Below are 14,333 nucleotides of genomic sequence, written 5' to 3'. Positions count from 1 at the left end.
CTCGAGGCATCCTGGCGCTGTATACCGCTGTGGAACCCATCCTGGCTTTCCCTGTGAGATACCCCCTCCAGGGCACCCCCAAGGTGAAACCAGGCATCCCAGCGCTGTTGGGGTCGTTGTGGAGATTAAGCAAGCTATTGCCCAGAGTTGCAGAGTGGGACCCATGATCAGAGTAGGTACCGAGGCGAGAATTATCGAGTCTGAGGACATTGAGCCCAAGACCCTGCGCGTCGGGAATTGAACCCTGGTCCCGGGCCTGACCTCTGCTTCAGTGTCTGCTGCTTCTAACCAGTGAGCCACACTTCTCCACCATATAGCCTGTAAAGTGAGGTCTGACTGGAGAATCTGTTTTGCTAGTCTTGAGTTTGTCAAATTCTTATGGAGTGCTTTTCAGCCTCTATTTTGTAGCTGAATTTCTGCGGGTGCTTTGGCTAGTGCATTTATTTAAACACTCTGTAAGAGAATGCTTGTGCCTATTCTCCTCAGAGCAGTATATTGTGAACCTATGTTGTATTCCTGTGTCTCTGGGAGGAACATGCAGCATTCTACCAGTGATTGCAACTTGGGGCAGTTCCAGTTTCTCAGTTAGCCATTATTCTCTACAATGCAGTTGCTAATGTGTTACCCAACAGTGTATTTCTTTTGTCTGTGGTCCAATTTAAAGAACATACTTTAAACTTTAAAATGTCATGCTTCTTCTCTGGAATATATGTATTATTTATTTATTTATTCATAAAGTTTTATATAGCGCAAACTTGACCCTAGAGGGTATCAGAGCACTTTACATAACACCATTCAGATACATTAGACAGTCGAGGGGGTAATATAAATGCATTACATTTAAGAGGTATACTGTGGTAGATGGTATAACATATGTTCAAAACAGTAACATATGAATTAAAGTCTTAGGATGTGAATTTGTTCATTAATAGCATTTTCACTTCATTTTTGGAGGAGGAGGAGGAAGGGATCCTGCGAACATTTGGTGGTAATGAGTACCAAATGTTGGTGCGATACCTGAGAAGGCTCTGCAGCATGTTCTTTTTGTGGAAGGACTGCGGTTTCAGTAGTAGTGAGCTAGGGTTTTGCGAATGTCTGCAGCCTCCCGATAACTCTAGCATTTGTGCTAAGAAACTGGGGGTTTTGGTATGAAGGGCATTATTGGTCATGCCGGCGATCTTTAGTTGTATTCTTACCTCATGGTAGACAGTTGAAAGCTTTTAAAGTCGGAGAAATGTGGTTATTTCTTTTTGTTCCAGAGACCAGCCTGGCTGCCGCTTTAAGTGAAGCCCCCAGTGAAGTCAGCTTGTTATGTGGGGAGTCCGCATAGAGTTGTGCTTCCGTAATCCAATCTTGTAACACTAGGGCTTGCACTGCCATTTTGAAGTTGACCTGTGGGAGGAAGTGTTTAAGTTTCCTTAGGATACTCATTTGATGATTAGCTCCTTCGGTGGCATTACAGATATGTGCCTGCAATTTCAAGTGTTTGTCTAGTGTTTACAGAGAATTCGCTTGTGTGGATGTAGCTACGTGTGTTCTTCTCAAGGATGTGTGCAGAGCAGTTTTCTGGCTCTCTCTGCATTTTTTTGTTACAAAATATAAGTTGAATGCATGGAAAGGTCATGTAAAATCTCATGTTTTAGGCGCCTTTTAGTTCTGTGTAACTATAAATCTGTTTTTACTAAGCTTTACAAAGAACTGCAACTTGTGCCCTCGCAATCCACTGCTTATGACCTCACATATTACATCACTCACGACTTGTTCTACCACATCATTGATAATATCACTAATGACATCGGAAATGATGTCATTGATGACCGCATTGTGCCTGGGAGGGGAACGAGTTATAATTTCTGGAGTTACCTATAATTGGCGACTATCAGTGTTTTTTTTTTTTTATAGTTTACAATGTCGCATTTTAACTCACATTTTTACCTAATCTCACTTTAACTATATCTATATATATATATATATATATATATATATATATATATATATATATATATATATATATATATATATATATATATATATATATATATATATATTTCAAGAGCAAAGCGTCCCTGCGCTGTTCAGAAGGGCTCACCACATCATTCCCCACCATCCGGCTCTGCTACAGCTCCCGGCAGCCACAATGCTTCTCCCCTTTGAAATTTCTATGAGTCCGACGCGTTTCGGGGCTTAGAACGCCCCTTCATCATGGACAAAACATGAGGCATGGCTTCTTCACCTGTTAGTATTCAAATGCAGTTTTTATTTGAATGATACCTCCCTAAGTGGGTGTGGCTCTTCGGAAGGAGAAGTTCAAGATGCTGACACTGGCTCAGGTTCTGGCTGCCCTGGACCCAGGAGACTGGATGGTAGCGTTGGACTTGCAGGACGCTTACTTTCATATCCCCGTCCTGCCTGCCCACTGGCGCTACCTGCGGTTCATGGTGGGCCACGAGCACTTTCAATTTACCGTGCACCCCTTCGGCCTTACCAGCGCCCCACGGGTGTTCACAAAGGTGATGGCGGTGGTCGCAGCTCATCTGCGCAGGTTAGGGGTTTCAGTCTTCCCCTACCTCGACGACTGGCTGTTCAAGGCGGGCTCGCCCCAGACAGTCGTCAGCCACCTCCAGACGACGGCGGACCTCCTGCACCAGCTGGGGTTCTCCATCAATGTGCCGAAGTCACACCTGTGCCCCTCTCAGAAGCTCCTCTTCATCGGAGCGGTTCTGGACTCGGCACGGTTTCGGGTTTATCCGCCCGAACAGCGGGTCCGGGATATTCAGGCTCTGATTCCCATCTTTCAGCCGTTATCCCGGGTTTCGGTCAGGTTGACGCTGCGGCTTCTGGGGCTGATGGCCTCCTGCATCCTTCTGGTGCATCACGCCAGGTGGCGGATGCTGGCTCTGCAGTGGGACCTGAAGTTTCAGTGGGCCCAGCATCAGGGCAACCTATCCGACCACGTCCTGATCTCGGAGGGCACTGCGAGACAGCTGCAGTGGTGGCTTACGGACCGCGATTGGGTCAGCGGCAGATCCCTCTCCCTTCCCCAACCGGAGCACGTAGTTGTGACGGACGCGTCCCTCCAGGGCTGGGGAGGCCACTTGAGAGAGGCGGAGATCAGAGGCCTCTGGTCTCCGGCGGAGACCCGGCTCCACATCAACTTGTTGGAGCTCCGGGCGATTCGTCTGGCACTAAAGGCATTCCTCCCCTCTGTCCGGGGGAGTGTAGTGCAGGTATTCACGGACAACACCACCGCCATGTGGTACTGCAACAAACAAGGCGGGGTGGGGTCGTGGATCCTTTGTCAAGAGGCTCTTCGCCTTTGGCAATGGCTGGAACGCCAGGGCGTGACCCTGGTGGCTCAACACCTGGCAGGTTCTCTGAACGCCAGGGCGGACGAGCTCAGTCCGCCCTGGCGCCCATGATGGATCACGAATGGCGTCTGAACTCGGACGTGGCGCAAGGCCTCTTTCAGCGATGGGGAGAGCCTTGGTTAGATCTATTCGCCACCGAAGAGAACGCGCAATGTCATCAGTTCTGCGCGTTGGAATTTCCAAGGCGGCACTCGCTCGGAGACGCTTTTCGTCGCGAGTGGAGTTGCGGTCTGTTGTACGCCTTTCCGCCTATACCACTTCTGCCCAGAGTGCTGAAGAAGATCAAGCGCGACGGGGCCCAAGTCATCCTTGTGGCTCCGGACTGGGCGAGAAGGTACTGGTATCCAGAGCTACTCAGTCTGTCAGTCGATCCCCCGGTTCGCTGCCTCTTCAGGAGGACCTTCTGTCGCAGCAGCAGGGGACGGTCCTCCACCCGAACCCGTCCAGTCTCCATCTCCATGCTTGGAGATTGAGCGGCGACAGTTGAGGCCATTTGACTTGCCTCCTGAAGTTTGTAACATCATTCTGGCAGCCAGGCGTCCCTCCACAAAGTCGGTATACGCCTGCAGGTGGAACAGATTTGTGGCATGGTGCACAGCAAAGGCTGTGGATCCCCTCAATGCCCCTCTTTCTGAAGTCCTTCTCTTCCTTCTTTCTCTTGCCCAGCAGGGCTCTGCTCTGGGCACTATCAAGGGCTACCTTTCTGCCCTTTCAGCCTTTCTCAGGCTGCCTGATCAACCTTCTTTGTTGAAGTCCCCTATTGTTAATAGATTTCTTAAGGGCCTCACACACACGTTTCCTCCTGTTCCGTTTGTGATGCCTCAGTGGGACTTGAACCTGGTTCTTACGTTTCTGAAGTGCGCTCCCTTTGAGCCACTTCCCAACTGTCCTCTCTGCCTTCTGACTCTGAAGACTGCTTTTCTGGTTGCCATCACCTCTGCCAGGAGAGTGAGTGAGCTCCAGGCCCTTTCTTGTACTCCACCTTTCCTTTCTGTCCATCCCGACAAAGTGGTGCTGCATACCAAACCTTCTTTCCTGCCCAAGGTTGTCACGGCCTTCCACATCGGGCAGTCTATCACCTTGCCAACCTTCTTCCCACCACCGCATCCCTCTAAAGAGGAAGAGCGGCTCCACCGTCTGGACCCAAAACGTGCGCTCTCATTCTACTTGGATCGCACACGCCAGTTCCGGGTGGATGACCAACTCTTTGTTGGTTACGTGGGCGCGAAGGAGGTGAAAGCGGTGCACAAGAGGACCATCTCCCGGTGGATCATCCTGTGTATCCAGGCATGCTACTCCTTGGCTAGGAAGGAGCCTCCTGCTGGATTGCGGGCTCATTCTACCCGAGCCACGGCGACTACCACTGCCCTGGGCAGGGGAGTGCCATTACAAGACATCTGTCAGGCAGCTACGTGGGCATCGCTGCACACGTTTGCAAGACACTACTGCCTGGACAGTCAAGTCCGGAGGGATGGCTTCTTTGGCCGTTCCGTCCTCCGGGACTTTCTGGTGTGATTTTGGTTCGCAGACCCACCACCGGGGTTGGTATTGCTGGGGTATCTATTCTAAGGTAAGGAATCTAATACTAATATGTCTCTTTCAGATGCACAAGTTACTACTTGTGTAACGATATATCTGTAAGAGACATTAGTTGTTATTAGATTCCTTACCGACCCACCCATCCTCCCGTTCTGCGAACCAATATCTAGGGTTAGGGTTGTCCCCTTTCAGGGCCCTAGTTTCAATGGCACCAGTGTTGGTTTTTAACATGGCTCTGCGTTTCTGGCGCGGAAAAGCTGTGTCTAAGAACTGACGTCGGCACGCGGGGCGGCGTCATTGCGGCGCCCGCGATGCCGACGACGGACGCGGAGCCGCAGACGGCGCCTGCCGACGCGCAGGGGTACTGCTACGCAGGAATTTCCGGATCCAGTCTGACGCCTGGGGATGTTCTAAGGTAAGGCATCTAATACCAACTAATGTCTCTTACAGATATATCGTTACACAAGTAGTAACTTGTGCTTCACTGGTATTCTCTGGGGGAAACAGCCGATTAAATTTCTACCGCACTCGCAGTGGTGGTTATAACTCCTGCCTTATGTGGGCGTGTTCACTGGGCATTCTGGTCATAGTAGTTCTTTCACTGATGTTATGCCCCCAGCGAGATCTATTGTCACTGACTTGCCTCGGAAGGGAGACAGGAGATGGGCACACGCAGGGCGAATGGAGGTTGTGAACATGCCCGTAAAGACACGCGATGTGCACCTCTCCTGTCTCCCTTCTGTCCTCAGCAGGCTCCAGATTGCGGAGCACTACCCCATGAACGCGTGTTGTGGTTTCTCGAGAAACATGATTTCCAGGCAGATTTCTTTAGGCAAAAGAACTACTATTTTCAAACATTTTTGTAATAAAGAGTCCCTGAAAAACAAACTTTCTCACTATAAAAAACAAGTAACCGAGTGACTGCTTAGTATTTTCATTTGATAGGAACTCAAGTGAAGTTTAAATCAATCTTGAAGTCCAAACATTTCCCAAGCTTGGACTGTGTGCAGTGTTGCTACAGATACGCCCGGACTGGTATTACCCATGGAAGCACAGAACATGGAATGCCTCTTAACAGAGTGTTCATATATAACAAAAGGAACAGGCACATTGATATTGCAGGGCCAACACTTCAGCCAAGTAACAGATGTCTCTGGGCACAGCGCGCTTTGCACGTACAGCATGCCCCACTTATTGGCTCTTGTGGGGACTCTGCAGCAACGCGCGGGCCTCCGTCTTGCTCACAGGAGCCCTCCCTGAAATATTGCTTGGGCTGCACCATGCAGCATTCATGAAGGTGGGGTGGGCTCCCGCCGAACTTCCTGTACTTTTTTGTTTTCCGCCTTCGGGCACTTTGACGGCCCCCTCCCTGGGCCGCACGAGCCCCGCTGCACTTAGTAAACTCCGGCGCTTCTGAAGTCCGCACGCGCAGCCACTGGGCACGAGCCGCAGGACACGTGAAAGTTACAGGTACCGCGCATGTGCGGGCAGCCCTCGCCCCCCCAGGTCTCCTCCCCGGCCCGGACGTGGAGCTGCTTTCTGTTTTGCTTATTTCAGCCTTTTCTTGTGCCATAAATGCCAATCAGGCCCTCCTAAAGACCTTGAGTGAAGCGTCCCAGCGGATAGATCGCTGAGTGACAGGAAGAACAGCACAGCCATGGTGTCGACAAGAAGTGACGACAGCACCAAGCACCCCGGTTTCTCGGCGTCCTTGGTAGTCTGTACCCGCAGCCCTTAATCTTGTGTATTTATTGTACGCGCATAGGAAAAACAATCGTGCTTGGAATTAAATAAGTGAAATGCAGGAAGATGTTGAAATAGCCGACCTTTATTTATATTAAGTTCCTGGAAATCAAAATCATTCAGTTCTCGACCATCATTACCTACTGTGGTTGTTTTATGCAAGGAGTGAAAACATTTACATGTCCGTTCAATTTTCTGACTGCTCATAAGGCGGCTGTGTGAGCGTGTACAAATAATATGTCTGCCACTCGGACTGTTAGCTTGAGAAGTATTTAGCAAATTGCCTTTCCAGCCTGCACTAATGGTATATTTGTAAAATGAATACTGCGCTCTCCGTCTTAAGCTGCGCCTGAAATGCACGACGACTGAACATGTTTATTCAATTATCTTCAATATAAACACTTAACATATCCCAAAAACCTCAATGTTGGGTCTTGAAATACTGATATTGCCTCAATGCAATGCAGGTGTCCCAATCCACCATATTCTAGGCATCCTTTCAAAAACCTTCACCAATTTCCTTGAACATTAACACCAGCAACTCGTGTTTTTATATAGCATTTCATAATATCCGCCTGTCACTGAGCGCTGTAAATAAAATGTTACTTTTATCCACTTTACTAACTGCTACAGGGACCAGTCAGCTTTGCCAGAATTCGGACTCATGACATTCATCTAACCTCTGACCACGTGTGTGTGTAACAAGCATTATATTCGCTTGCCATCCAGCTGGTTACTGATTCTTAGTTGTGTAATTAGGGGTCGTGTCTTCTCACATTCCATGTTTTGAATAACGTTTCCTTTTCCTTGTAGATGTGAGGGCCATTGAGTGATATGAAAATGAAAAGCAGCTTTAGCTTTAATCACCCACATAAATGACCTAAAATGTCCTTTTGCTTGATGATGCCGCCTTGGGTTTTGAGAAGTAGTTGCCATCATGCCCCGGTGGGCCATTTAAAGGGCTGGATCACCTATGTTGCATGAAGGTTGCGCTTTATGTATCTGCATTAACTTGCACCAACCTACTAGTTAGGGTCTATTAATAACATGCAACATATTGCGGCAGTCCGTGCTAATTTGTGGCAGTAGAAACACATTGTTCTAATTTTGCATACCGTTGTCATAATAATAGCATTGATTTCACTGCCGGCACATAGCAGAGATCGCTAAATAAGGAGCACATTATTACATCCTTACATAAAATGGTGCTAAATATCACATGACTGCAAATTAGTACAGACAAAGGGTCACAACACAACGGCAGTTAGTGTAATTCATCCCATTAACCGCATCGACGCTCATGACGAGCGTCATGAGTTGTGCCGCTCGCACGCTGATGACGAGCTGAGCTCGTCATGTAACGCGGCTTTTTTCAAATCGCAGCGGGAAAACCGCTAGCGCGCATGCGGTTAAGTAGTGTAATCATGCTGCTGCTAGACTGCTTCACATCACAGCTAGGTATCACATCACAGTTATAGTCAGGGGTCTCTGCAATGGAGACCAGTCTCTCCACATACAGGTACCACAGTGACCTTGCTCTAGCCTCACAATATCTTTGTACCTCAACTTAAGAAATACAATGTTAGTATTGTCAATAGCAGATGACTGCCTCAGTAAACATTCACCAGCAACAAGCATGTAGTACAGAAACCAGCTTCAGAGACTGCACTAATGACTAGGTGATGTTTATTAATTAGCACTATTAATAGTAGTCATATTAATTAATTAATTAGAAGCGGTCACTGGACTGGCCCAGCTTTTGGCAATCTTTCTGTTAAGGAAACTCGCTTGTGTGGAAGACAGTTATGAATTTTGGTGGCCTTCTTTTGAACAACCTCCTCGCCATCCGTAAACTAATCTTAAAGACACGGCTGTTTTCATAACTGTGGACCATTGTTAATTTCTTAGGGACGCGATGCCTTCTGATGATCGAGCACTCTGTAACACAGGAAATAAAAAGTAAAAAAATGTCAGTAAGTGTAGCACTACAAATTATTTTCACTATTTAGCAAATGAGTCTTGCAACTAATATAAACAGCACCTTCACGTGCTGATAAATCAAAAAGCGATATAAAGAAGCTGAACGCACCCAGTAGAAAGATGATTTTATCCTAAACGGAGTAATTGTCTGCAAATCTGTTTTTGAAAAATTATCTCAATAATGAGGGCAGAAGTAGCACAGGTATTGTGTGTTCTTACTGTCCTCTTTTGGTACACTGTCGTAATAGATTATTCATCCTTGTCTTCTGATTACGCAACATGCTGAAGTAACATTTTAGGAAGGGTATTAATTGCCATGGTAACATGTTACTTAAATTACTTTTATTTCGTGCTTTCTACCGCAGTCCGAGGCGTTAGCAGTACACGGCTGCATAGTAATAGCTGCATCGATACCTGTTCAAAAACAAGCATTTGCATTGCAATAGTTCTCTAATTTACGCGAGTTCAAGCTATTGGCATTGTAAATGACAATGCGTTTTGTTTACGTTGCAAAAAAGAAAACAAATAAAAGGCATTGTGATTTAGAATGCCAATAGCTCAAACTTGTGTAAATGCGATACCTGTTGCATTGCAAATGCTTGTTGTATTCTTGGTTTCAAGTTTAGATTTCGGGTATTGAGGTGGATTTGTGTAAAACTTTACTGAGGTGATGCATTAAAGAAGTAATCCACATCCTCAGTTTGTTTCCCTCCTCATCAAGACTGTCATTTAATTCAGGACTTAGATGTTGGTTTGGTGTTATAGTTCGGGACAATTTACCGAAATATTAATAAAGTGATTTGGAAAACTGGGGCTGTGTTACCTTAACATGATTCACAGTCCTGGTCTGCTCCGGGAGCTGCCTCATTTGTGTACCTGTCACAGGCAGGAGCTATGCATCATAAAAAAATGTGCATGCCCAGTGAAAGTACAAACATGGGCCTGCACTATAAACAGTGTAGCACTTTAAGACGGACCAACGCTTTGAAACCACTGATCAATCTTTCATTACAGGGGAATATCTTGCTTTTACATTGGGGGCAGATATCTCCCATTCGACATGTGGAGTGTATGACTGCGTCCAGCTTCACAGATTTGTTTGGTCTGTCCCTGTAATTGCTGTGAACTACTGGACCGGAATTTAAAATTAGGCCTTATCTTGCATGATTTGTCAATTTACTGAGTGTGTTTAACCTTGTATCAGTAATAGGGCATCTTTCTTGGCTTAAGCATTGTGTCTTTGATGTCATAATGTCCGTTTTTCATCAATATGTGAAGGCTGGTACTTTAATTAGCAAGACAGCATCAGAGACACTTTAGAGGTTTCATTTCTGGCATTAGCATATCGGCCACGCAGGCTACTCCATATGCTTCTACAAACACTACATATTGGATTTTCATTTCATTTAAGTGCTGATGGTCAGTTGGGTCAGGACGACTTGAATATATCATGCTAGGTGAAGTTCGCTGTATCGTGCTCTTAATTCTTTAGCCGTATAACCTGCCCACCAACCCCTGGCCTGGCCATAAAAATTGGTAGTGGTGTAGAAAAATCGAAGCCAAAGGAGCAGCGAACGCGGTGGTGGGTAAGTGCTGGGTGTGCTCAACATGCTCAAATACGGTCAGGTGGCATGGATGCTGTATATGCTGAATATTTGATAGTATCATAGTTAGTCCTGTGAGCAAGGTTTGCTTTTCCGTCTGTTGAGCAACCGTCTTCATTAAATAGGATTTAAGCTGCCTATTATTGCACACTATTGCTGTATTTAAGAGAAGATATGTAGCGTAAAGTAAAGGTCTTAACATAAAAAGTTTGTTGTTTTTCCTTTTATTCATTGAAAATTGTTTTTTGAAGAGCCATTTAATCGTTCGAAAGACTTTAACTGTTCATAAATGTTTTTCCAATAAAGGTGTTACTTGCAATGCATGCCAATGTGGAAGACCGGGGAAATAAAGGAGATATTACCCCGTTAATGGCAGCTTCCAGCGGGGGCTATGTAGACATCGTCAAACTGTTATTAGTACACTCAGCTGACGTCAATGCTCAGTCTTCAACAGGTAAGTGGTCAGTTTCTGACCAGATAATGTAAACCAGACTTCTGCACAATGTCAGTTAAAAAAAAAAAAAATACTGCCGTGGCACTGTACAGACATGGGTGTAAGACAATGAAGTGGCAGTAAATACAAATATATTGGTTATAAATTATAAAAGCTAGGTGTCTTGTGCTGCTTGTCTGTCTTATTGCAATGTAATGCACAGACGTTCTGAACACTTTGCTCAACATCGATGAAATGCAGTTAAAAAAGTTAAATATGTAAGTTAAAGGGTACTGTAGTGTGTGAAAAGTAGTGCTGTGAAAGCTATAAAAACCTCCCTCTCATAACTTATTTGTCAATATTTTGAAAGTGTTATGTTTCGAACATTTGGGCGCGAGTTCAGTGAGTGACATGGTCCACACAGATTTCACAGTTCCAGCTACTCGCCCTTTTAACCCTGTGACGAAAACACCATTCCTACGTAGCTGCGATACACAACATCGGGGCTTCTGCCCGATGGTCATCAACCGTTAGCCTTCAGTGCACCGTTCTCCTGACTCCAGTGCCCGGTGAATCTCAAGTGGTCTCCGACTGCTTTTGGGGCATGCCTCCAGGGCATGGGAATGGAATGTACTTCCTTTCAATTCTGCCCTTGGTGTAACATCACATATTCCTGGAATGAACAACATGATTAATGCAGTTTATTTTTTATTTTTTTATTTTGAAGGTTTTATATAGCGCGAACAAGATCTTTGCAGATATCAGAGCGCTTTACAAAAAACACAAAAACAGGGGGTAGGAAAAACAAGAGAGCGTTTAACAAGCTTTTGAGCAAAGAATACTTATAGGTAATAGATGAGTAGCAAAATAGGGTAGATACATGAGGGAGCATAGTCAATCAGCTAAAACAATAATACAATTAGACAGTCAGATAAACGAATATTACAAAGGTGAGGAGTCTCAAATAGTTCCAAAGTGAAGTACAAGTTCAGGTGAATTTAGCCATGAGGATAGCTTTCACTTCTTTCTTAAAAAATGTTTGTCTCTCACACCAGAAGACTAGGAGACCTTCTGTGATGTGTGCTGTACATTGCGCTGTAAGAAGATCCTCTTGTACAAAGTGTAGCAGCAAGCCCCTTCAAAAGCAGTGCACATCTTTGGGTGCGAAGACCTGCCTGGTGTCAAGGAAGAAGTCTGGCCCGCTGGCATTCCAGCAGGTCAAGGAGAAGAGTCTTGAAGCCATCTTCTCAATGGCTTCTGACATTGAAGAGGAGTAGTTCAAAGAGCCTGCGGAGAAAAAAATAGACGCCAGCCCCTAGCCTGAAGCCCAGGCCAACATCCCATGCCTTGCCAGCACCACATGGTCAGTCTCGAGCCTCAATGTTTCTGGCAGAGCACTTCTCCAGCGAGAGCGAGGATTAGAGTCCCAAATCGAGCTGGAAATTGCAGAATGTTTTGGGTTCTGGCTCTTCCAACTCGGAAGAATGGGTTGATGCCAGTCAAAGTCCCATCCAAAGGCGTCAAGCTGCTCTGCGTTTGAACAACCCTTTGATGCCCAAAAAGTCACATCCTGAGCCAAAGTTGATGCCAAAAGCTGCTCTGGTTACACCACTGGCATCAAAACCAATGCCAAGGACCGCCTCGCTCTGAGATCAGACATCACGAGGGTTTGGTGTTCAAAAAACTGTCTTAGATCCTCAGTGCAAAACAGAACAAAGTTGTATTCATCCCGACACGGGCGAAAGCCTTATCAAGCCCCCAGCTCAATGACTTTTATCCAAATCCCCAAAAAGTGCAGTCTGGCCTTAGCACATGAGCTAGGCATTGACCACTTGAGACCACCCACTCCTAAAATGGTCAGTGACTCAGCCACTACCATTTCCACCAGTTACAGTGCAGTTGAATTAGACGTAGCCCTAGCGCATGCCCATGCAGAGAGGTTTCCTGGTCCAGACAGGAGGCTGCGTAGTTGCATCCCATCCCATCAGAGATCATCACTTGTTACATGATCTGTTGCCTCGTACATAGTTGTCACATAGCACATTGTTTAGGTCTATGACTGATGGTAAATCCCTATATCTTAATGTCCACGCTGCTGTCTGGTGTGGAAGGCCAAGCAAGGGCGGAGAATAGACCAGGCTCTCCTGCAACAGTGGGGCAGCCCCAAACACCTCCCTGATGTGTGAGGTTGGTAACATGAGCAGTTGCCTCTGAGTGATGGTCTGTTTCTGTTTGCTGGAGCCTGCCTGTGGCTTGGATTATTTTTTATTACAAAGGTCCAGGGCTGGAACCCCTCTAAACCACGACATAATCTTGGGACAGTTGAACCACCCCCACCCTCCCATTTCCACCCTCACTTGACAAAAGTTCTTAATTGCCATCTGGTGCTATGGTTTGGGTGCCGAACACCTACACACCTTCATTATGTTGACATTTTTCATTTTTAGCTATATGAAATTTAGTGGTTTATATTCCATTGGATTTTTGTTAAATAGACGAATCTTCAAATTTCATCTTAAGTTTGTGCTATGTTTTGTCTCACATATGAACTACAAAGGTACTAGAGGGTCTAAAGGCAGCTAAATGAACGCAGGAAAACAAACAAGAAATCAAATCATCATCCCTCGTGTATGGTCCACCCACAGTCACCCTTCACCACAACCCTCATAGTGGTCAGGAAAGGATGCCCATCAGTCACCACACGAAACCGCCCTTCATCATTTGGGTTTCTTTTAAGACCACCATGAAGGGTGCCACTCGTTGTTGGGAATTAGAGAGGATAGCCCCCCCTCTTTGGGTCTTTTTTTTTCCTTCTTTCCGCTAGTCCTCTCTCTATGTGCATGTGGTGACACGCCCTTCTTCTCCTTCTCCCGTCCTCCTCATGACGTTATTTAATGGAGCCTAGCTGGACATTCATTGCTTGGTTTCTATAACGGTCACGTTGTTTTTGGGTCCCTCCCTTTCTTGTTACCAGCGTTTTGGATGTCCTGCCGAGCTGCAAGTGGATCGAAATTGGGCCGTTTTCGGAGTTCTTTAAGCGAGGCTTCGCTTAACTGCGCATTGGATATTGCGGGAAAAAGTCATTTGTATCCAGTGTAAGGGGATAACGCGAACCTACCTTGGAACTTGTGAAGGTCTGTGCGCGGCTGCGTGCAGGCTGAAGATCCTTGTCAGAGTCGTTACTTCCGCGTTTGAGTATCCTATCCGCATCGTTGTGGGATTTTTGGACACATTCACGAACAGTCAGACTGTTGGGGTTTGTCGAGTATTCTCTTTCTTTTTTTGTGGCCACAGCATTGGGTTTTTTGGGAATTGGAAGCGTTTATATGTACTCCATCTAGAGGAGTAAGGTTTTTTTTTTTATGTCGGATGATTTTTTTTTCTCCCCTCATTAAACGTAAGAAAAATTACTGGACGTCTTTCCCTGGGAAGGCTATGTTGGACACCGCTTCTCTTACTACAGCTTATGGAGTCTAGGTACAAGGACTGCTGAATCCCTCACCGGGTAAGAAGGAGAAGGGGTTGTTTGTTTTATGTAAAGGTGGCATGTGCATAGAGAAAGGAGACATCTATGTGAATGTTGTTTCATGATCTTTGTTTTGTTACTTCTCTCTCCTGTGCAGTGTGGGAGTCAGTTCATTGTCGATATTGAGACAGAGAGAAGCT

The 14,333-nt window shown here is 46.0% G+C and overlaps 1 protein-coding gene across 1 annotated transcript in view; it reads left to right on the top strand.

Moving 5' to 3' along the window:
- The window catches only part of ANKHD1 (ankyrin repeat and KH domain containing 1), a 1,380,661-nt gene that overhangs the window by 236,080 nt on the left and 1,130,248 nt on the right, over positions 1-14,333 (top strand). The window contains exon 5 of the mRNA XM_078653327.1: positions 10,541-10,688. Within this exon, the coding sequence (XP_078509453.1) occupies positions 10,541-10,688 (148 nt within the window). The remainder of the gene's footprint in view (positions 1-10,540; positions 10,689-14,333) is intronic.

The sequence above is a fragment of the Lissotriton helveticus genome, chromosome 7 (assembly GCF_964261635.1).
Source record: "Lissotriton helveticus chromosome 7, aLisHel1.1, whole genome shotgun sequence".
Lineage (NCBI taxonomy): Eukaryota > Metazoa > Chordata > Amphibia > Caudata > Salamandridae > Lissotriton > Lissotriton helveticus.
The sequence above is the reverse complement of the archived record's forward strand: the minus strand, read 5'-3'. Positions and strand labels throughout refer to the sequence as shown.